The sequence below is a fragment of the Onychomys torridus genome, chromosome 5 (genome assembly GCF_903995425.1).
Source record: "Onychomys torridus chromosome 5, mOncTor1.1, whole genome shotgun sequence".
Taxonomy (NCBI): Eukaryota; Metazoa; Chordata; class Mammalia; order Rodentia; family Cricetidae; genus Onychomys; species Onychomys torridus.
This window is the reverse complement of record NC_050447.1, coordinates 129403696-129427140: the sequence shown is the minus strand read 5'-3', so window position 1 is coordinate 129427140 and position 23445 is coordinate 129403696. Positions and strand designations below refer to the sequence as shown.

Sequence of the window (23445 nt, the reverse complement as noted above, 5' to 3'; positions counted from 1 at the left end):
ACTAAAGAGAAGATACGAAATAGGAATAAAAGACAATACATGGGCTGTTTACCAAAAGAACAGTGGATTTTTGGCATTAGGACATGTTGGAAAAAGACAGGACAATCTAAAACCTAACCAAGAAATATATAAACTCAAAGATGAATGTGATGTAATTATGCAGGAGTTAAGATTATAAATTAACAAAGGTTAAAAGTAACAGAAAATAAAAATACAGGATATAAAAGTCCATTAGATTAAAAATACCACATCAGTCTGTATTTCTTCCTTGGTGGGATGGGTTTTAAATTCTTCCCAGTTGGGATGTTTCTTTCCTGGGGCAAACTGCTAATTAAAGGAAGCACAATTTGCAATTAGAGTTCAAAGCTATAAAAGCAGACTTTGGAGTGTGTGTTGCCTGGGAGAATTCACACAATTCCCTTCAGAGAGAGTTTCTGGTGCAACCGCACTGAGTGTGCATAGTTCTCAGACCAGAGTGTTGGTGCTCTCCCATTCCTGCTCTCAAAATGCAGCAGTACAGGCAAGGGACGGGAACCTCTGCCTCAGGTCTCCCTGGCCTCAGCTACCTTAGCTCACAGCACACACTTGGAGCCCAAGACTTCACAGCCAGGACCGATGCCCTAGGCATGCTACCCATAGTGCCTCTGGCCCTTAGTCCCACCCCCTAAGCCGCAGTCCTCCCTGGCTGCACAACTTGTTCAGAAACTATTTCAGGGTGGGCTGCATGCACTGAATATCTAACCCTAAATACTTCTGAACACATATCCTAAAGTTTGAGATGTCATCTTGCCTACCTTAGTGACAAGGTTCAATTAGACCTTTATCTAATCTACCATCTACAGTAAAGCTGTCACTTGACCCCATGACATCCTTGATAGCATTTTTCTCCTCCAGGCAGGAATCTAGTTTTTCCATCTACGACATCCCCACAGCATGCAGGAGGGAAACAACCGACCACCTCTGCTTGTTGTAGAACATTCTCATTCAGGACGTGTCGGGTTTCCTTGTGCTTACACTCGAGTGCTTTGCTCCTCATTTTCCTTCCCTGTTTGTCTTGCCTCCTACTTTTAGGAGTTTTTAAATCAGTTTGTTTCTAAATTTGCTCTTAAGTGCATAGTTGGTGAGCTCTGTCAACGGAGTGCACCTATATAACCACATCTACCATCAAAACTGTTTCCTACATTTGCAGCAAACGTCTGTGGCCTCCACAGCTGTAATGCTCTGCTGATACTCAAGGTTAAAGAACACCATAATACCATGAAGGAAGCACTCCCCGAGAAGCAAAGCACCTCAGGAGCACTGGTTGTTTGGGGCTCACCTCACAAGTTCAGCGTGCACAACTCATGCTGGTACCATGAAGCATGTCATCAGCTGCAGATATTACAATTCTAGGCCCACATAAAAATACAAAACAACACTAGGCCAAGGTCATAAAGGCCTACAAGGATGGAGACTTTACACCATACTTATCAACTCTGCAGCTATGGTAGGAGTAAAAGAAAATGGTGCCTGGTCAATATACAGCTGCTGAATAGGTTCTGGAATTTTCTTCCAGAAAACAACAGGAGGCAGCACTGTGAGCTCTATCCTTGCCTAGATGGTGTGGTATGGAGTCCCAGCCACAGGCTGCAGATGAGCACTGGGTGAGTGTCCTCTGTAACTCTAGCACGGACTAATTGTGGTTGCTGAAGGCTAAATGTGAGTGATTCCTATACACTGATTTGGGTGATAACAGGAAAGTGGCTCTTGGAAATATGAGTGCTTGAATTTCCTAGACTTGCATACAGTTTGCCCAAGGAGGCTATGGAAAGTTACAGGATAGAACAGTGCTCAGCTCGCTAAACTTCTGATGCTCTACCAACACCCTGAACCTTCCAGGGTTAGGCCTGGACTTGGAGTTGGGAGCACATATGAGTAGAAGGATTGACATTCAACAATAATAACTTCTAAAGTGAAATGTTTCAATTTCTCTAACATAATTTTTATTTTATAATGAGGATACACATAAAAGTCAACTTTTGATCATTTCTTCTCATGAATGCCTTGCTACTGAGACCACTGCCACTAAGACCACTGCCTTCCCTAAATCAAAAGCATGCTACCTTCACTCTGCATCTCAGAAGGCCTATGGTTCCCTCAGTGCTAGCTCAAGTGCTCTATCCCAAGACGGACAGGATGTTTGCAATAAGGGAATGGGTCCTACCCTGAGACTCACTTCCCCTTGGGGTGGGAGCCCTGTGTAGATCTACAGGCTCCCCGAATCATCAGCTTAACCCTGTCACCACTCCTTGGACAGAACACTGTGGCTAACTGGTTGATGGCTCTTCTGCAAGTGTCGGTGTCCTGTTTGCTGGCCTCATCTCGGACAGGTGCCTCCCTCTGCAGGATGCTTTTTTTGGGTGGGGAGGAGTCGAGGTCTGGATTTGATACCTCTATTTTCTGAGTATGTTGTCTTATCCTTTGTACTTTTTTTTTTAATTGTTGTTATTGTCAAATTGACACAGGTTGGGGTCTTCTGGGAAGAGGGATTCTCAATTGAGAAAATTACTAACTCCATCAGGCTGACCTGTAGGCAAGCCTGTGGGTCATTTTCTTGATTACTGATTGATTTGGAAAGGGTCTAACCCACTGTGAGTGGTGCAATACCTGGGCAGAGGTCCTAGGTTATCAAAAAAAAAAAAAAAGCTTAGCAAGCCATAGAGAGTATGCTGGGTGGTCTTATGTCAAGTTGATACACAAACTAGAGTTATCTGAAAGGAGGGAACCTTAATTGAGGAAATGCCTCCATAAGGTCTAGATACAAGGCATTTTCTTAATCAGTGATTGATGGGGAGGGCCCAGCTCTTGATGAGTGGAGCCATCCCTGGACTGGTGGTCCTGGGTTCTATAAGAAAGCAGGCTGAGCAGGCCACGGGGAGCAAGCCAGTAAGTAGCACCCTCTATGGCCTCTGCATCAGCTCCTGCCTCCAGGTTCCTGCCCTTGCTTGAGTTCCTGTCCTGACTTCCTCTAATTATGAACAGTGATGTGGAAATGTAAGCCAATAAACCTTTTCCTCCCAAAGTTGCTTTGGTCATGGTGTTTCAACACAGCAATAGAAACCCTGACTAAGACAGAGAGCAAGTCAGTAAGCAGAGTTCTTCCATGGTTCTTCAATTCCTACCTATAGGTTCCTGTTTTGAGGTTCCTAACCTGACTTCCCTTCATGATGGACTGTGAGATATAAGAGGAAATAAACTCTTTTCTCCACAACCTACGTTTGACCAATGTTTTATCACAGTAACAGAAAGTGAACATCCTTTCTGGAAAAGTCAGCTTCCTCATGACAGGACTCTGATACTGTGGCCTGTCTCCAAACAGTTTCTGGGCCCCTGGGCAGGTCCTCACATCAAGGCCTCTACAGGGTCACACACTTGCCATTTAAGAAGGACTGACACTGACCTTGGCCTGAAGCTTTGAACACTAAAAACTACCTCAATCATGTTCTCACCCACAGGTCTAAGGTAACAGGCTCCAGTGACATGGTGGTGTTCTCTGGACAAACTGGCTATATCCACCTTGCATTAGGTTTGGCCATGAGCAGGCTGGCAGGCCCCTCAGATCACATGCCCAGGAAGTTCTCAGCTGGGATGCTCTTTGATAGCTATTATTTCCCAGGAGTCCATCAGTTTCCCCAGGACCTGGGGGCTCCAAAAGAGTCAGGAGCTTGTGCAGAAAGAACCCAGCATTATAAGCAGGCCAGGATGTGTGTTCTAGTTCAGTTGCTATTTACTGTTCAACCTTGTACAAGGGACTGAAGTTCATGGACCTTGGTTTCTTCATCTCTTAAGTGGGGACAAAGTTTTGCTCAAGGGAAACTGTTACCATTCCTATGTGTACTGCCCTGTGCAGATAGGAGTCTGGATTCCCAAAGGACACACCTGTCAACCTTGTTGCCTGCAGTCAAGCCTGTGGGAGCTCTGGGAACAAGAATGCTCAAGATGATATCAAGTCCAGAAATCAGGACAACACTTAGTCTTGTCCATTGATTAAAAACAAAAAACAAATGCCATGATGTACCTCCACTGCATGCAACTTTAGCAAAGGTATATTATGTTAGTGCATGGCTATATGCATAGCCTCCCTACGAACCTCCTCCCTCTGCTTCTAGGCTGCCAGAGTCCCAGCCCTCACTTCCTTTCAGCTTCTCAGAACCTCCTAGAGAAGCATAGCCAGGGTACAAAGTCCTGCATATGTGTGTGTGTGTGTGTGTGTGTGTGTGTGTGTGTGTGTGTGTGTGTGGTTTGCAGCCACACATCTGTATGGTAGCAATCCAGCCATGCTGAGAAAGAGAAACTAGTGTGCCCAGGACCACAGGAGCAGCAGTCATGTCTGTCCCTGGGGACCTCTGAGGACCCGGTGAAGCAAGCAAATGGGTCTCTTCCTATCTTTGTTACCATGAAGATCTTGGTTTTGATGGCTTTGGGTTGTAAAAGGCCCACACTGCCTACAGCAATGGTTCTCAACCTTCCTAATACAGCAGCCCTTTAATACAGTCCCTCATGTTGTGGAAACTCCCAATCATAAAATTATTTCATTACTACTTCATAATTATAATTTTGCTACTGTTATGAATCACAGGTTGAGGACCACTGGCCTAGTTCCAGCCCTCAGCTGGCCTTCTCTTCCACTCACCATCCAGCACGACTCATCTGCTATTGGCAAGCTCAAAAGCAGGGCCATGTCCTCCAACCCTAGCGATATTCTGCCCCCCTGCTCCAGCTAGAGTGTCATCCCTATGGTGGCACCAAGTCCAGCACTTCCTCTGTGACCTTCCACTCACCCTCAAAAATCCCTCTGTATTTCCTCCTTCCCTCCCAATTTGAGGAAAGCCTTTCCCTTCTCTATACCATATCTTCCCCAAATATTAATTCCCTCAACAATACCCCTACCACCACACTTCAGTGACCCCTGTGTCTCAGGATTCTGCTCCTAGATGTCATAGAGTAGCACAGCTGAGCTAATTACCTGTGTCACCTCGAACAGGCGGGGGAACAAACTGAGTCACACAACCTACGCTCCTGCCTCCAATGCCAGAAGTCCAGCTGTCATTTCATGCTTCCTGCCCCCCACCTCTCCAACCTGACACTGCCAGCCGCTCTCACACATACCCCCTACAACACAACCCAGCCACACTTACCCAGAGCGGGAGCATGGACAGTAGCCACTGACCACTTCTGCACACCAACCACTGTCCTCACCCTTGCTCACTGCTGCCTTCTGTGGGGAAGCCTCCACGGCCCTCATGGCCCATCACCCAACTTTAAAACTCTGGGTCAATTATGACACGTTTCTCTCCTCTAACTTGGCCTGTCGGTTCTGCATCATCAAGGCATCTGATCTGTCACTCCTGTCATTCCTCTCTGTCCCCAAGTCTGTGACCCTGGGCTAGGGCAGCAGCCACCACCTCATCCCACCCATCCTTCCATTCCGATCACCCTGTGCTCCCTCCAAAGGCCAGATCTCTCTTCCTATGACACAACGCTGGTGGGCTCATCCTAGGGTCCAAACAGCTTCCCTGTGGGCTAGACTCTCACCCATCCTCTGCTAAGAAATCCAAGCTCTTCCCAACTCATCCCTTATGTCCCCAAGTTCCCGCCCTCCCAGGTTCTGCACCCTGCCACCACATACTACTTCCTGCCATTGACCATTGCTCTGCATTACTCCCTCAATATGAAAAACACCCCCACTCCAGAATTTATCTTTGAATTCTACTCAGTGCCCAGAGAGCTCATGGCTGCTGCCTCAGTGCCTTCCTGATCCACAAAGCCAGAGTCCAGGGATCCATAAAGGGCCCTTGACACATGTATGTGTGACTTCCCCAAGACCGGAGGTTCCTGAAGGCAGGGGGCTATGCATCCCACAGCTCTGCTTTACCTCCTCTAAGTCACTCAGAGAGGCTCAGGAAGTGATTGTGAAGGATGGACTGAGTCCCAGAGCAAACGCCAACAGGCAGAACATAGCACACTTGGCTCTAGCTGGGCCTGGAAATGACTGAGATCACGGCCAAAGCTGAGTCACCTCAGGTCTGTCAACCTCCTTCTGCTACACATAGGCCTTGGAAGCTGCACTTCAGTGTTTTAGTGGATGAACACACCCAAGAGCTTCCAGGTAGAGGAGAGCATCTCTGGCCATCTGCCTCTAAGATACAAATGGACGGAACAACAGGAAAATTGCTGGCCTCAACACCTAGGAAATGAACTCCATTTCTTGTCAGACCCAACAGGGCACCCAGGTCAACTCATTCATGCCAGTAATAATGCTGAAGGGAAAGCATGCTTCTTCACTGTGAGGGACACATCTGAAAGAACCCAAGCTTACCAATGCTGACCAATGGGCAGGAGTCCCAGGAGACTAGCTGTGGTGATCTGGAAGTTTGGTGATGGGTTAAATGCTGTGACATGCAATGGCCCTGGGTGCTGACTGGCAGGGAATTCCCTTTCAACTTCAGCAGCTGCCAATGCAAATGGCAAGGCCTGGCTGCATAACAATTTCACAATGTGTACCAAGAATCTTAAAAATGGCCACACCCTCGGGCCCACTCATGGACCCAAGAGCCCATGCGCTGAGGGAAATAATCCTAATGAGGCACTGCTTTATGAACAAGTTGGCTAATAACTTCACTGCGTGGGGGTGAAGACAGACTGCTAACAGGCTAAATGATCACCAGCGGGGAGATTTCTAAATAGCATAGTTACCAGCCACACAGGTGATAATTATTTCACAATTTCAACATGCCAGACACTGTGCTAAAAGCTTCATGGACATCCATTCTGCCCTAGCTGTGAAGTGACACACCTGAGGTTTGGTGACCCCAGGTGACTCATCCTAATGTTCTCAGTTACCGTAGTCTAACTCCAAGATGGAATTCTTACTATAGAAAGTTGGCCCTGTCTGTGTGCATGCATGTGCATGCACATGTATGTGTGCACATGTGTGTATGTTTGAGGGAACAGTACACATCTACCTTAAGTATCACACTGATTTTAAATAAATGTATATGCTATTTGAATGACATAGAAAATGTGTCTGCATCTATAGGGAGAACCAGAGGATATACAATTGTGTCTGCTCTGAAAGACTTCTCTTAGAATCCTTAACCTAAGATTAGTAAAAGAAAGCACCTCAGTGAGTCAGCAGTGTGTCTGCTGGTAGGTTGTACAGGGTAGCAGGGCATGTTCAGTGTTCTGTCAGCTCTCAGCCATGGGGCACTGCAAATACACATTCAGGAGGAAGTTACCGGTTCTCCCAAAGAGATGAGCTGGGCCACCTCACTGCAACCTCCAAATCTGTCACAATCCCGAAAGTAGAGAACACAATCATCTGGCAATTGGCTTCAGAATGTCAGGCCACCTCTCATGTCATGTGATCGTTACTCTGGAAGTAAACTGGCAATTTTGAATTAAAACTACAAACCAAGGGAGCTCTCACAAGTGGTGCCCACACTTCATGTGAATGCTCAGGTCAGCAAAGCCATTACTCATGAGAGCCAGACCTGCAGCTGAGACTGTGTTTTCAGTTTCCCCTGGCCACGTATGCATCAGGCCATGGTGGGGGCTTGCTGAGTTCACTTATAATTGAAGTACCTGATGCTTTTCAACTGTGATATCTTACAGTAAAGTCTAGCTTTCTGTCTGGTCCTAAAAGAATCAGAGGCTCCAAACACTTCAGGCCACAGGCTAGCAGCCACGTGGAAACAGTGTCACGGCTGTCCCCTCGGAAGGACACCACGCAGGTCACCACAGCCCCCACTGCTCCTGCCACTTCCAGATATTGGTGCTGCCCCTTTTGCCTGGTTGTGGTTTTTCAACAGCAGAAGGAGGCATGCAGCGAGACGTGTCCCAAGTTCATGTGTCAATCAAACAGGAAAACTGAAACAGGAAAGTCAGGCTGTGTCTCAACAAAACGGGAGAGGACGCACATCCTAGGACCTCTGCTCACCCGTGTTACCTCCTTGGTCTTAATTGCCTGCAATTTCTCTTTCTAGCCTAGAGAGTTCCTAAGAAGCAAGTTAATGAAAACCACATCCTTCCTCATTTTCTAGAGAGTTTCCTATCTGGTGACACTCTTCCTGCCACAACCCTTCTTCAGAGTTCCTCTGACGTCTGTGGTTACCCAAGGCCTTGTCCCAAGTAGCTATGATGAAAGGCAAAGAGGGGGTGCCCATGTGAACACCCTGACTCATGTCACTCAGAGCCACCTCTCAGAGTCCAGGAACTTGGAACTGGGCCCATCTTAAGCAGTATTTTGGAGACATATCCCTAGCCCAGCTCTCCCCGAAATCTGAAGCTTTGTACATGAAGATTTTGTTCAAAGTCCTAGGTGGCCAAGAGTTACAAAGTCACTATAACCTTCCTTCTCTAAGCCAGAAGCACACCCACAGGCCCAGAGTGAGACCTGTGCTAGAATCTCTGCTGTACCTCCAGCTAGGGCAAAGACCCCTTGACAGGCACCCAGAAATCAGGCTGTCCCGAAGATCAGACAAGCAGGAAGCCCGCCACTGAGTCTAATGTACTACAGAACTCCATGCTATGTGGCTCCCATGGCTGTGACCCATATGAGCCCAATTCAGTGGACTTGTGGGTGCTGCTGAGGTGATCCCTCCAATCTAGCGTGAACCCTCCCTCCACTCACTCAGGTAAGCTGTTTTTGTCTTTGCTATCATCTAACACCTAAACATAGACTTTGAGGACTAGAACTTTGTCAGCCCTCCAGACACAGAGGCCTCCCTGGGCTCCTAGAGGACTTGTCTCTTGCATGCTCAGAAGGACAGACACACACACACATTCCTCTTCTGTTCTGCCTCAAGGAATTTAAGATAGCAGGTTTCCCCCAGAACCACAGATGAACTGCTGCATGAGGCCAGAGCTGGGTGCTCATACAGGCGTGGGGTCAGGGAAGCCTAGCCATCCTGTATTACCTCACCTGGGGTTGGGAATTCATGGTCTCTGTTCCTACTGGTCAAAGGGATTACCTAGAAAGTGGTATGCTAGAAAGATCTGAACTTCCTAGATGGGTAGATCCAAAGGGTCCTGACCCAGGTGGGCCATATCACAGGCTCTCACACTCGAGGTGAAGCAGGACTGGGTGGCCCTCTCCAATATTTTTAACTGGTATATGGTTCTGTCCTTCAAGCTGGGCCACTCAGAGCTGCTGGTAGCAATGGCTTTACTGGAGACTGTAGAAATATACAACAGATGACAATTAATAATTCAGGTGTCGACCCACCAGAGGAGTAACCCTCTGATGGAGAAATCCCGTCAAGCAAGGCTTACAGAACCACAGACTCTGGACTGGTTGCTTTTGTCTGTAATTTCTCTCATGTGCCATTACATTTCTTCCCTCTGCTTATGTGTTTATCTCATGAATACACTCCATCTACTGGGCACACATATAGAGCTGTGGATGGTCAGGAAGATGATTTCTGCTTAAGCTGTATAATCCTGATGAATAGAAATAATACTAGGATGTTTTTCATTATTCAGATGGACATAGGAAACTACTCAGCTACAAAGACAGTCTTTTACACATTTTTGCTAAGATCTCGGAGCAAATCCAAAATAGACTAAGTTGCTTCTGGAAACAATTTGCTCAAGGACAAATTCCCAAGTGTCTGTTGAACCAAAGTCAGGTGGACAGCATTAGGAGATAAACCCCCTGCAGTAATAGACTCTCTACACGTACTCTCAACCTCGGTTTATGATACAAGACTAGGTTCAGCCAACTAATTGTTTACTGCCTTGGTCCTTGGTTTCAATATCACTTTCTGTCTGGGAACCCTGACCACCCAGGCTATGTGTACAGCCAAGTGTTACTCACTAGCCCGTCAGTGTGACGTCTCTAGCCAGAGAAACTTTTGTGTGACTTATCATGTGTTGTAAGAATGGGTCAGACCATGTATACGTGACTCAATAGTGTGAGAGTGTGAGTGTGCTGAAAGAGGGATGGAGCTGAATGTGCAGAAGAGAACTGAGAGGGAAGTGTGAGGAGATGTAGCTGAGTGGGTAGAGAGGTATAGAAAAGAAACGTGCATGTAGGGGAGATGTATGTGAAGGAAGAGATGTGGTGTGTGGTGAAAGAGCTATATAAATGAGGTGTATGGCTGTGGCTGTGTGGAGATTTGTAACTGTGTGGAGACAAGGAAAATGGAGCTGTATAGAAAAGAAATATAACTGTGCAAAAGAAATATGTAGCTGTGTGGAGAATGTGTGGAAAATGTAACTGTGAAAATAGATGTGACTATGGGGAGAGATGATGGCTGTGCAGGAGAGAGATGTATGTACGTAAAAAGGGATATATATAGCTGAGTCTAAAGAATGTAGCTGTGTAGAGACGAGAGATTTTCAGAAAGAGAATTTTTCAAGATGAAGTAAAAGAGAAAGTCACCATCAGACAGCATGTGTTTCCTTATTTCCCCTCAGATAGAAAAATTCTAGCTCTTGCCACATCTGTGGATTTTTTTGCATACCCTGGCGCTGCCTGGAGGCTCTCACTCTGATTAACAATTTGTATACCCTGCTCTCAACTCTGCTCTAAGCCCTCCCAGATCTAGCCTAGCTGAGAGCCTATATTCTCCCCATAATCCATCCAATTTCTGTCTAGCTCTTAGATGGATGCATCTGGAGATAAGGTGAATGGAGTCTTGTTTCAGGGTCCTCAGCATAGAGCCCTGAGTGCACTATGCAATAGGTCCACAGACAGTACTCATGTCTACCTTACATAGCTCATCACCCAGTTTTGAGGCCCTTTGGGATCCATCCATTGCCCCAGCCAAATCCCACCTTCTTCCTCTCTAGACACTTCCAACCAGGCCTTCAGACCCCCATGGCTCAGACCTTATCCCACCAGTGCCCTCCATAGGACAGATGTAGGTAGGAGAAGTTAAGACAGGATGGCATCAAATCCTACCAAGAAACTTCACCCACTTCTGGGCCTGGTGTCTCAGACCTGTAATACCAGCTGCTTAGGCAGCTGAAGCAGGAGGATTACAAGTTCCAGGCCTTGGATAACTCAGTGAGATCTTCTCTCAAAAATAAATAGGTAGATAAGTAAATAAGGCTGGGGAATGTGTGTATTCATTGAATATCTTCCACCATCTGGACCCAGTGAGGAGAGTCCCTGTAATTTCAGACTAGAGAGCTTTTCTGAATCAGACAGGGCAGGGTACCTACTCATGAAATGTCGTTCTGCATACCCTTGCTTTTACCCCTGGGATGGGACGGGATGGGCCTGCCTCATACCTCCCTAGTGGCTCTATTGTGGTCCTGCGTCTCTTCTATCCTGACGCTGACTTTATGTATTGGAGAGAGACGCATCCTCACAGCAGCTGGGCAACAGGACCTTCCCTCTGCCTAATGGGGAGTATCAGCCTCACACTCAGAGGACTTGGGACCTCCACTAGACACTACCTGGACAGGGAGCTGTGAACCTGGGCCAGGGTGCTCCTGAGTAAGCTTGTGGGTCTCCCATTATGTCACACAGCTGAACCCCAGCCTCAGTGAGCAGCGCAGTCACATAGCAAACATTTTGAAGGCTACCAGCAAAAAGGCGCTTATCATATACATAATAGGACAGGAAAGATCAGGGATCAAGATTCTACAGAAATGGAATCTGAGGCAGGGAGAGGGCAACACCCCATCTGGAGAATGGTAAAAATTCAGTGAAAGAACCAAGAACAAAACTGTGAGGCACTGAAATATTCCTCCTCCAGCACCCAACTCCACCAAGGCTGACACGCAGTGTGTGCCCCCTCCTCTTTGCACCAAGGCTGACATGTGCCTGCTCCTCCTTTGCACCAAGGCTGACATGCAGCATACTCCCCCTCCTCTTTGCACCAAGGCTGACATGTTCTCCCTTCTCTTTTCACCAAGGCTGACATGCATCATGTTTCCCCTCCTCTTTCCACCAAGGCTGACATGCAGCATGTGCCCCTCCTTCCCTTCCTCCTCTGCCAAAGCCACTTTAAAGAGCAGCATGGAAAACTCTCAGGAAGAGAAAATGAAAGATAGAGTACCTGGGGTGAACAGGGTGGAGGTAGCCTTGCACACTAACATGAACAGTAGTACCCCAGATCCAGCCAACTGGGAAAAGGTCACAGGTCCTCAGCACCAAATTTCCCTCCATTGACCTCTTACCTTCCCGAAACGGCTGTGTTTGCATCTGCAGTCGGATCTTGATGAGGTCCACGGGACCACCCAGCCCAACAGAGACCATACCAGCCACCATGCTAGCCAGGAGTAGGTCAGACAGACTTCGGCCAGGGCCAGCCTCGGGCTCCCCATAGCGATGCTGGCTGAGGAACCGTTCGGTGTTACTGAAGACCCCGAACACCACCGAGTTGTAGACAGCAATGCTGGCCAGAGGGAAGGACATGCCCTTGAAGAAGCCAAACACCTGTGGCAAGGGGATCCAGTGGGAGGAAGTGTGAGGCCAAACCACTCCCCCAGGGGCTCTGTCTGCATACTAGGTATGGGACTCCCCTGATGCTCTGGGCCTCCCTCCTGGGAGCTTTGGGTAATGCATGCTGGAGACATCCAGAGTCAATAATCCACTGTCTCAGAGAAGAGCTCCAAAAAGGGTCTAGATGGCACAGAAAAGACAGAGGAGGGCCATACACAACCCAGGCAGTCATTCTAGCCCTAAAGAGAAGCCTTCTGCACTATGCAGCCTTGGCATCATACATGATGCTAAGATGGTGTGTGTGTGTGTGTGTGTGTGTGTGTGTGTGTGTGTGTGTGTGTGTGTATCCCAAATGGCAGTTTCTGGAGCTGGAGAAAATCAGGCTATGCTGCAGAACATCTGAGAAGCCCTAAGGAGTAGTGGGTATGACCAAGTACCAACACACTTTCTCACTTGCCTCTCAAACAAAGCATTCTCTCTCTCTCTCTCTCTCTCTCTCTCTCTCTCTCTCTCTCTCTCTCTCTCTCTCTCCCTCTCTCTCTCTCTCTCTCATTACTTTCTGTGTGTCAAGCCTTTGGGGACACCAATAAGAAAACAGTCTTCATCCTGCTAAGTTCTCCGGGGGTAGAGCAGATGAGGATGGGGTGGAGGGTACAGACAAACTGACAGGCAATATAGTACATAACTCACTAAGTCTGTGGTAAGGGGCTAACTAAGGGATCTCCCAACAGTGCCAGGAACAGCCTGTAGGTGACAGCACCTCAGAATGGGACCCCCTCCACACACAGACACATATAAATACACACACACACAAACGTGTATGCACACACACGTGTATGCATGTGCACATACACACACACACACAGAGAGAGAGAGAGAGAGAGAAGAGGGTAGAGTGAGGAGGGAGAGGCTGAGAAATAATGCTTCCTGATGAGGTCAGGGTCTCCTATATAACTGTGTTCTTGATAAGACCACAGCTGCTCCAAGGAAAACTGGAAAGTTCCACAGCTGTTGGAAGAATTGAAACAGTACACATGTGCCAAAGATGAGAACGTCCTAGGAGACCACTTCACACACTGAAAAAGTGCAAAAGTATGCCACAAACTGGTGCTCCTGACAGGGCAGGACACCCCACATGCACGCACACACACACACACACACACACACACACACACACACACACAAGTCTTGTTTCAGGCTCTTCCTCCATAACTTGGGATGCTGAGCTACACTGCCTCAGAGGAGCCACATGAAGTCCCTGCAGAGTCCTGGCAGTGGGACACAGGCTGACAAGTACTGAGGGGGATGTGAGCCAGAAAAGGAGACCTGGGAGTCACACCCACCACCTGGGAATGCCAAGTGTGAGGTTGGCAGTACACACCCTGACTTCAGAGCAGCCAATTGAGAGAATGGAAGCAACTCTAGCCATCAAGAAGAACTTGTCTGCCGACAAGCTCGGTACTGGCAGGAGGCCACACAACTGTAGGGCCTTGCTTAGGATGGGGCCTGTGGCACCAACAGTCACAACTGGGCACATTCCCAGGACTCAGAGGAAAGTGCAGAACTGCCTTTGATGGTTTCTTTAAATTAGGTCATTTCATCCTCAATTTATTTATTTTTTATTTTAGATTCCCAATGAGTAGTCTTAGAAAGTAACCCACTAATTCTTAAAAGGGAGCTGGTGTTATAATATATATATATCATTCCGTTTCCTATTTGAAAATCAGTGCCTGGTCACATGGGGAAGGTTCCACACCCAGATAAAGGGAAGTCTGCTGTGACTCAGCTTACCCAGCAATCCTTGCTTCAGGAAACTAACAGTGGGCCTTTCCATACTGTGGTTCTAAGCCCTCAGAGCTTCTCTAGAGAGTCCATACAACACCAGTTTCTCCCCAGCGATGCCGTGTGGTGCAAAAGGAGAAACTAGGTGATAAGCAGGAACGAGCTGCCTCATGCCTGCTGTGCTGGTGTAGGAGTGTGGCCCAGGCCCCAGGCCATGGGAGAGCCTGGCAGGCACCCTCCACCCACCCCAGGGTACTCACACTCTCCCTCTTGTACACCGTGCGGATACAGTTGAATGTGTTCCCATAGCCAACACCAGCCTGCAGGCGAGTCTGTGGAGAGAGACAAGGGCAGAGACACACTCTGAGACAGGTTACAAGCCCACGAAGATGCCCAAAGTGACCCAGCCGGGGAGGAGGGCCAGCCTCAGTCCTGGCCAGCTTGGTGCCACAAGATCTTCAGGGACACTTGCTCTGATATCCCAGTTCCACACAGTAGAAGGCTGCTTTGCATCAGAGAATAGTCCAGATCCATTAGGTGTGTAATGATGATGGTTGCTGAATTTAGGAGGCTCGCCTCAAGTACGAAAAGCCAAACTGTGGCTCTGTCCAACCTCTGATGTCCATCACTCCACCGTTCTAGATGTCTTTGGGGACACCTGCCCATTTTTCCGTCTTTCTAGTCTATGTCCCTTTCTCACCTGGACAAGGCCTTGGCCCTAGGGTGTCCTAATCACCTCCAGCCCTTCTCTACACCACAGCCAGGCTGATGTTTCTCAAAAATCACTGCAATCATGTCACTCTGTTTATAAGTCTCCAGGACCCGCTATCAAATGCTACCTATGCCCAGGCACTTTGAGGGTGGGGATTGATGTGCCTGTTATCCTCCACACCATTTCCTCCAATGGCATCCTCCTTTCCATGCCAACCACATATACATTTCCTGCTTCCAACCTCCGCTCTTGCTGGTCCTCTGGAATTCCCTCCCATCCCTCTTCTGTTGGGTCTGAGCTTCCATAGACTATGCAGGGTTCACATTAGATTATGACACACATAAGCTTAGTACACAGATTCCCTACCAGGACAGGGCTACCCATCTCTCTCTCCTCTTGTCCTTGCCTTGAGAACAGCTTTAGCACATAACAACTCTGCAGTGGCCTAAGAGGTTACATGTCTAAGGCATATGACATCCTCTAGGAAGTCTGGATAACCAGGGGCAGGAGGCAACAGGCACAGAGACCACAGGACTGTTCAGAAGAGCATCTGCCCTGGCCTCAGAGGGTCCCTTCTTTATACATATACTGAACGTCTCCCTGAGATGCTTTCTTAGTCCTTATATCCTGTACTATCTTTTGGGAGCTGTGAGGGTCCAGAATGGTCCCACCCCCTGCAGCAACTAGTAGGCAGCAAGGAGTGAAAGTCCTCAGGAGCAAGCCATCACAGTGACAGGCTCTAAGCTGGCATCTTTCTGCAGCCTCAACCTTCCATGATAAGCAAGGGTATCTTCTAGCATGTATCGTTTTAAAAATAATTCTAAGTGTGCAACTGATATGGGAATATATTGTCAATAAAAGTTACACTGTAAGTTCAGAGCCCCCCCCCCCCAACCCTATCTCACTCACCTTTCTCTAAGGAGCAGCCATAACATAACCAAGAATTTGACTGACATCTACCTACATTAATAAACACATGTAGCATAGATAATAGATGGGAAATGCTATCATGCTGTTCATAAGTGTTAGGTTTATATTTAGGGAGGTGAATTGCCTTACTCAGACACCATTTGTTAAATGTCAATATTATAAAGCTGTTCCAACCATCAGAAGATTCAGCAATAAAGACAGCAAAATCTCAGACTTCATGGTTAACATAGCTTAGTAGTGTTGGAAAAATATAGTGAAAAAAAAAAATCTCCAAGAGCAGTTGAGCAACATATACTGAGCTGGATGGATTAGCGGCGGAAGGAGGGGCCCAAGAGATGTCCCATCAGTAAGAGCACTGGTTGCTCTAGAAGAGGACCTGGATTCAGTCCCCAGCACCCACATGGCAGCTCACAACTGCCTGTGACTCTAGTTCTAGGGGGGTCTGATGCCCTCTTCTGGCCTTTGAGGGCACTGCACTCACTGTACACAGATACACACGCTGACAAAATGCTTATACACATAAAATAAAATAAAAAAATCTAAAAATTTAGAGTGAACACAGAGTAGGGTGGGTAGTAAGGAGGGGATGGATCTGGGAGGAGTTGGGGGAGGAGAATAACTATGGTCAAAATACACTGTGAAATACTCAATACATAAAATATTTTTTTTCTTTAAAAAGCATGGCAAAATAATTGGAGTATAAGCAGACAGTAAACCTCAAAGCTTTGAGAAATAATAATTTCAAAATGAAGTATGTCTGCTAGCTGAATGTTATAAAAAAAAAATAAGCCAATGTTAAGAAAGGCTGAGTGGCACTGAAGTAAACTTAGGCTGCTAAATGGGAGAGACACCCTGGAATTCGCAGCGGTAGGGGGCTGAAAGCCACAGAAATCAAACTTGGGGTAGTGTGTTCTCAACCAGGATGATGAATGATAGGGACTATGGAGGTGATGTAGGTCTCTCTCCATATCCCACTTAAAGCTGGCGTGAGGTCCCAAACTATCCCTCCTTGGCCCCAGCTCTGTCACAGAGTGGTAGAGACCATGGAGGAACAAGTTCCCCCAGAGGCTGAACAGTTAAAGCACTCAAGCCCAGAAGGGCTTAACTCTAGAGCAAAGCCTGGACCCCAGAGCCTCTTCAGAGCCATGAGCAGAGGTCTACCAGACATGCTGAGCCCTTGGCTGGGTGCTGAGGTCAGCAGCCAAGCCAAGGCTGCTGGCCCTAGTTATACCAACTGCAGACCACATGCACATGGGCACCTGGAAGCCCTTACCGAGCTGCATCCTGTAAGTGCCACACCTTACAGATGAAGTACACTGCTGGCTTTATTTTCCACCATTGCCTGAAGCAGCACAAGCATATTGTCATTGTCACACAGCTCAAGCTATCAGCCATCCCAGTTCCTCACTGCAGGGGAAGGAGCCTTTCCCTGAGGCTGCTCACCCAGGGCCTGATTGATGATCAGGGTTCTCCAGGGTTGAGTCTTGGGCCCCTGGTTTACCTCTTCTACCCCATGCAAGTTGTCCGGGCAGGAATGATGCTCCCTGCTCTGTCTGTAGCACCTCCATGGACAATCCTCATGACAGATTCACTAGGAAGGTATTATCTGCCCATTACTGGCAAAGTGAGGAAAGTTCAGCACCAAGAGAGGGTGTGTTAGCTTTCTGTCACTGTGACAAAACAGTGAAAACCAAGGCTACTTAAAAAGAAGACACTGAATTTGGGGGCTTACAGTTCCACCAGGGCAGACAGCATGGCGGCAGGCAGGCAGGCCTGGTGCTGGAGCAGCGGCTGAGAGCCCATCTGACCCACAGAATGAGGCAGAGAGTCTAACTGGAACTGGGAGCTTTTGAAACCTCAAAGCTTTCCCCAGTGGCACACCTTCTCCAGCGGGGCCACACTTCTTCATCCTTCTCAGACATTTCTAAGGAAGAACCAAGTGTTCACACATGAGCCTATTGGGGCCATTCTCCTCCAAGCCACCACAGAGGGCAAGGGTGTGGCTAAGACTGGACTCTTCTGACTGTGTTTGTGGGTACACAGATACATGGGGGTACACGTGTGTGTGAAGGCCAGAGGACAGCCCTGAATATTATCCTCAGGGACAGCATCCTCTCCCTTTAAGATGAGGTCTCTCACCGTCGTAGACCTCACCAACTAGACTAGACTGGGTAGCCAGTGAGCTTCAAGGATTCTGTCTCTGCCTCTCAGTGCTGGGGTTCCAAGTGTGTGCCACCATAAAGTGTGTGCCACTGTGCCCAGCATTTTCACATGGGTTCTGGAGACTGAACCCAGGTCCTTGTGCTTACAAGGCCGGTGCTTTGCTGACTGAGCTGCCTCACTGGCCCTGCCTGGACTCCTATTTTGAGCTTTCCTGAGCCTTTTCATTTGGCAGGAACTCTAGAGAAAATGCCAGGCAGAAGGAGGAGACAAGAACATGAGGATGTGTGCCCTGGTAAATATGAGGCAAGCCACAGGAGCCTGCTGCCACACTGGGGCTTCAGCAAGAGGGTCTCCGGCTGGATACCACCTGGATCTTCTCACAAGAAGGGTTTTTCCAGATGCTGAATAGGATGAGAAGAGGACAAGGCCAGGCTTTGCCAGGGTGTGTGCTGGGGTGGGGAAGGCTTGCCTATGCAGGGAACAAGGAGACTCACTTCCCTAATGGCATGAATACAGTGGTTCATGTCCTAGGAAAGAGACACATCTTTGACAAGACACAGGCCATGTGAAGGCAGAGGTAGGGTTGTTAGAGAGGTGAAACCATTATCGGTACTGTAGCAACAGCGCAAGGCAGGGGGCGCATGGGCAGAGTCCCCTTGAGGTCTCCAGAGGGGTCAACACCTTGATTTTGCTTTCTGCTTCCTGACTGCAAGAGAATCAATTTCTGGATCTTGAAAAAAGATTTATTTATTTTTTCTTATGTGTATGGGTGTTTTGCCTACATGTATATCTGTGCACCATGTGTGAGCAGTTACTGTGGAGGCCAGAAGAGGATATCAGATCCCCTGAACAGATGATTGTGAACCACCTCATGTGGGCACTCGTGACTGAATCCATGTCCTTTAGAAGAGCACCCACGTAAACACTGAGCCATCTCTCCAGCACCAATTTCTATTATGTTAAGGCAGCCAATTTGTGGTAATTTACTACAGCAATCCAAGAAACTAATACCCCAGCCATCTTTTTCTAGGTCAGTGTCTCACATCCTACTCAGCAGTAATTTGTTATGAGTTCACTTTTATCTGGTTAACTAGAGAAATAGTGGTATATTCCCTGCTGTGACACAGAGAAGCACATTTGGTAAGCACATCCATGGCCAGACCATGGGGAAGCCACTTGGGAGAAGGACATCTGAAGTGCCTCCACATCATCCCAAAGAGAAATGAATGTATACTGTTTAGACTGGGAACCTTTAAACACATTCTCTGAATTTGGTTGAAACGTTGTGGTAACTGGGGAGAAGATTAATTTACACTAGTGATATTAAAGCTATAGCTCCCAGCTGAGAATGCCTACTGGGTATCAGGAACAACTTTCTCATAGTCACCCTGTAAGGCAGAGTAACTTGAGCCCTGCATAACAGGCTATGCAGGGAGGAGATGCCTGAATCAGAGTTTAGATCAGGGTTTAGCTGTGCAGCTCCACAGCTCATGATTTCTGGTTTGAGTTTTGCCAACCAATTGATCCCACTGGCGTTGATTATCAGAGGGGTCTGTGGTAGGGTAGACTGGGAAGGAATTTGGTGAGTCTGAGCAAGTTGGGAGGCAGGAGTAGCCAGTATCCTCTGACAAAGAACAACAGCTGAGGCCCACCCTGGAAAGTTTACAGCAGGTATAGAGTAAGCCTGGCCCTGACACAGGAGAGGCCATTGGCACATTCAGAGGAAGACAGAGAGAAAAGAAATTGCAGACATTTGAGTCAGGCCTCAGAGCTTCCTCTGTGCACAGACCAGGCAGTCTTAGAAGGGCTGGAGCTCTATTGGTGGCCATGTTTCAGGACCATGGCTGGGTCCTGCTCACTATGCATGCAGGTCAGGCGTGGGATGGCTGCGACTCAGACTGTCCTTTTGTGGCATCTCAACCCTTCATTCCTGTTTTTCATGATATGACCTGAGACAAGCTCCCCTACTCCTTCAGGGGTACCTGTGAATGTCAGGATGGCTCTGCTGGCTGCAGAGTCCTCATACCCTATGTGCCTTTTCAAATTATTCCAACCTAAGTCAAAAGCCCCAGCCTGACAGCCACGCACCCTAAGGATTGAGTGGTGACCTGCCTACATTCGAGTCCATAGTTGTAACACAGATTCAGTGCATCAGCAAAGCTGTCTTGCTGGCCTTTGCTAAGCATGGCCCCTACCTCAACACTCCTTCCCATGCTGCTCCCTGTGCCTGGCATATATTTCCAATGACTGGAAACCCAGTCTCACAAGCTCAGACCCCATCTCACATCTGAAACCTTTTCTGATTGTTCAGCTCCCCGAGACTTGGAGGAGGACAGTCATCAGTCCCCAGGTACCTGGAGGAGGACAGTCATCAGTCCCCAGGTACCTGGAGGAGCACAGTCATCAGTGCCCAGGTACCTGGAGGAGCACAGTCATCAGTGCCCAGGTACCTGGAGGAGGACAGTCATCAGTGCCCAGGTACCTGGAGGAGCACAGTCATCAGTGCCCAGGTACCTGGAGGAGGACAGTCATCAGTGCCCAGGTACCTGGAGGAGGACAGTCATCAGTGCCCAGGTACCTGGGAGGAGGACAGTCATCAGTGCCCAGGTACCTGGAGGAGGACAGTCATCAGTGCCCAGGTACCTGGAGGAGGACAGTCATCAGTCCTAGCTCCTCCCTCACCAACACAGAAGATCCTGCAGGCAGACAGGAGACAGTGATGAAAATGAAGCAAGCCTCCTGACATCACACCCCCCTAGGACAGAAGACCTTCCCTTGGCTGGAGAGTCCCCGGGGATCAGAGGGAGGCATGGTCCCAGGGACAGACCCACTCCAGGTACCTTCCGAAGGTCATGAAACCACAGCGACTATACCTTGACTGTGTCCAGAGGGTAGCCAACAATGACACTGGCTGCACCTGTAGGTCAAAGAACAACACTGGTCACCCAAACTCTGGACCCCTGGGTTGTCCCTGCCATCTCCTAACGGAGATCAGAGAGCTGAAGCGTGGCAGTCAGGGGGTCTTCCAGTGCACAGGCCTGGCCCAGTTACTGAGGAAGATGGAGAGTCGACTCAAACCTGGGCCTCATTTTTTAAAGTACCCCAAAATGAGAATTATGGCTTAGGGGCAGCTGTATATCCACATGTGGAAGAATGGATTTAGATCCTGCCTCACACCACATACAAAAAGTTATCCAAGACAGACCAAAGGGTTAAAACTCTAAAAGATACAAATATATGGAAAATATTTTACAACCCGGGTTTTGTAACATTTGCAGTCACAATAAAGAAAGCACAAACAGCAAAGGAAGAAGACCAATAGGTGAACTAGGCATCACAATATAGATACACTCATGAAAGTGAAGACAGACGGCTGAAAAATGGACATTGTTTACAAATCACCTATCTGTTAAGGGTCTCAATTCCAGAATACACAGAGAACTCTTAAAACATTGTTTAAGTGGCCATAACTGACATTTCTGAGGAAGACATGTCAATGGTCAACATTACATGAACGTATATACTCAACATCATTGGTCACTAGAGAAATGTAAATCAAAATAATAGTGAAACTTGACATCCACTAGGATGGCTGCAATTTAAAAAAAAAAAAAAGATAAAAATGTTGACAAAGATACAAAGAAATTGGACTTTGTTTGTTTCTCTGTGTAGCTTTGGCTGTCCTGGAACTCATTCTGTAGCCCAGGCTAGCCTCGAACTCACAGAGATCCACCTGCCTCTGTCTCTGCCTCCCAAGGGCTAGGATTAAGGGCATGCCCCATGATGGCCTGGGTAAGAAATTGGGACTTGTGTATGCATGTATGTGCACTACATGCATACAGTACCATAGAGGCTAAAAGAGGATGTTGGATTCCCTGAAATCACACGTATCGATGGATAGCTCTGAGTATATGGATGCTTGGAACTGCACTGGAAAAGCAGTGCAGACTCTTGTGAGCTCTCTCTCTCCAGCCCTGAGAACTCTTGTACATTGTTGATAACAATGCAAAACAGTGCCATTGCTGCAGAAAACTGGGGGGACACTGTGGTGAGCTTCTGTCGCACAGTATCATTAAGGAAGACAACTTGAGGTACTTGACAGGGACCTCAGCACACAGTTAGCAGTGGGTGGGCTTGGGCTTTACTCTAAGATGCGGTTTTGTTAACTATTCCAGTCATGTGTTGCTTTGCTACATAAAATGATGGTGCATGTAGTGACCCCTAAGCACAGGGACCAAAGAGTACAGAAGAGGTGTCGAGGAGAACATTACAGAAGGTGAGGGTTGATAGGTGACAGCGGCGGATCAGAGGGATTCCATTCAGTTGTCTCCGGCAAATGCACCATAACGCTCCACTCCCTGCCCCACCGGCTCCGCTCCCTCCAGGGGCAACGCCCTTGAGAACAACCTGATCTTAAAGTCCAGGTTCTTGGCCACCCTGAGACCAGGATCAGGAGCCAAGCCAAGTGCCAACCCAAGCACAAGTTTCTTGGAGAAATGTTCCCAAACCTAGGTGCGCTGTGGGTCACTGAAGGGTGTGCACACACTGGGGTGGCTCCATTGGTTGTCTGCCCCGACCAGCGGTTTAATCATTATGGGATCCAAGTTCCTTGGGACCTGACATTGAGGCAAATCAGAAGCTGGAGGAAATAACTGTGAATCTGAAGAGCTTGGCTTCAGAAGCTAGTAGGGGCATCAGGACCAGCCAAGCGAACTAGGTTAGGGAAGCGGGGTGCTGCAGGCGTTGCTCAAGCCAAGCTCGATGATGAAACCAGGATTCAATGCAAAGCGCACTGAGAACACCAGGTGCAAACAGCTGGCGCAGGGCCGCCGCGCAGCTTGCCCAGTACTGCGGGGGTGGGGGGGGGTGGGGGTAGGGGCTCTCCCACAAGCACACTCACCTCCGATCCAGCCCGCCGCGAAGTCTTCCAGCTGGAAGTTGCCCATGGCCAATGCGACTTGCGCCCGGGCAACGTCCGCTCAGTGTGTGTCGGGCATGGCTGTTGTCCACAAGCCAGGCGACTCGATCACCCTGCAGGTTCTTCCTCAAATTCAGTGTTCCAGCCACCCGCGCTTGGGCAGTCAGCGAATGAGGGCGGGTGGCTGACAACCCGCCCCCAGAGGATCTTAAAGGCACAGCACTCAAGAGGCGTGATCCGGGAGGCTGTCCGAGTTACCAAGGGAATTCCCTTTGTATTTCTAGCCACCACCCTAGCTCTTACAAACAACACAGCCTCGGGGTCTTCCATGTCTTCAGGCGAAAGCAGCAGCTAGAGGAGCCAAAACCTGTTTAGCACACACTTGCAAAGTTGTTCAAGAGAACGGAGGGAGGCTTCACAAACACCACACGCTGCCGCCTGCAGTAGGACCCACTCGGCAAGACTCTCAGGTGCGGAAGGGCACACAGCCCTGGAATAACCAAT

The 23445-nt window shown here is 48.3% G+C and overlaps 1 protein-coding gene across 1 annotated transcript in view; it reads right to left on the bottom strand.

Annotated features, from left to right (window-relative positions):
- Slc25a48 (solute carrier family 25 member 48) overlaps nt 1-23179 on the bottom strand; it is a 42445-nt gene extending 19266 nt beyond the window's left edge. The window contains 4 exon segments of the mRNA XM_036188686.1: nt 12172-12430; nt 14479-14550; nt 20897-20940; nt 22924-23179. Coding sequence (XP_036044579.1) covers nt 12172-12430; nt 14479-14550; nt 20897-20940; nt 22924-22969 — 421 coding nt within the window. The 5' untranslated portion in view covers nt 22970-23179.
- Nucleotides 23180-23445: the final 266 nt, after the last annotated feature.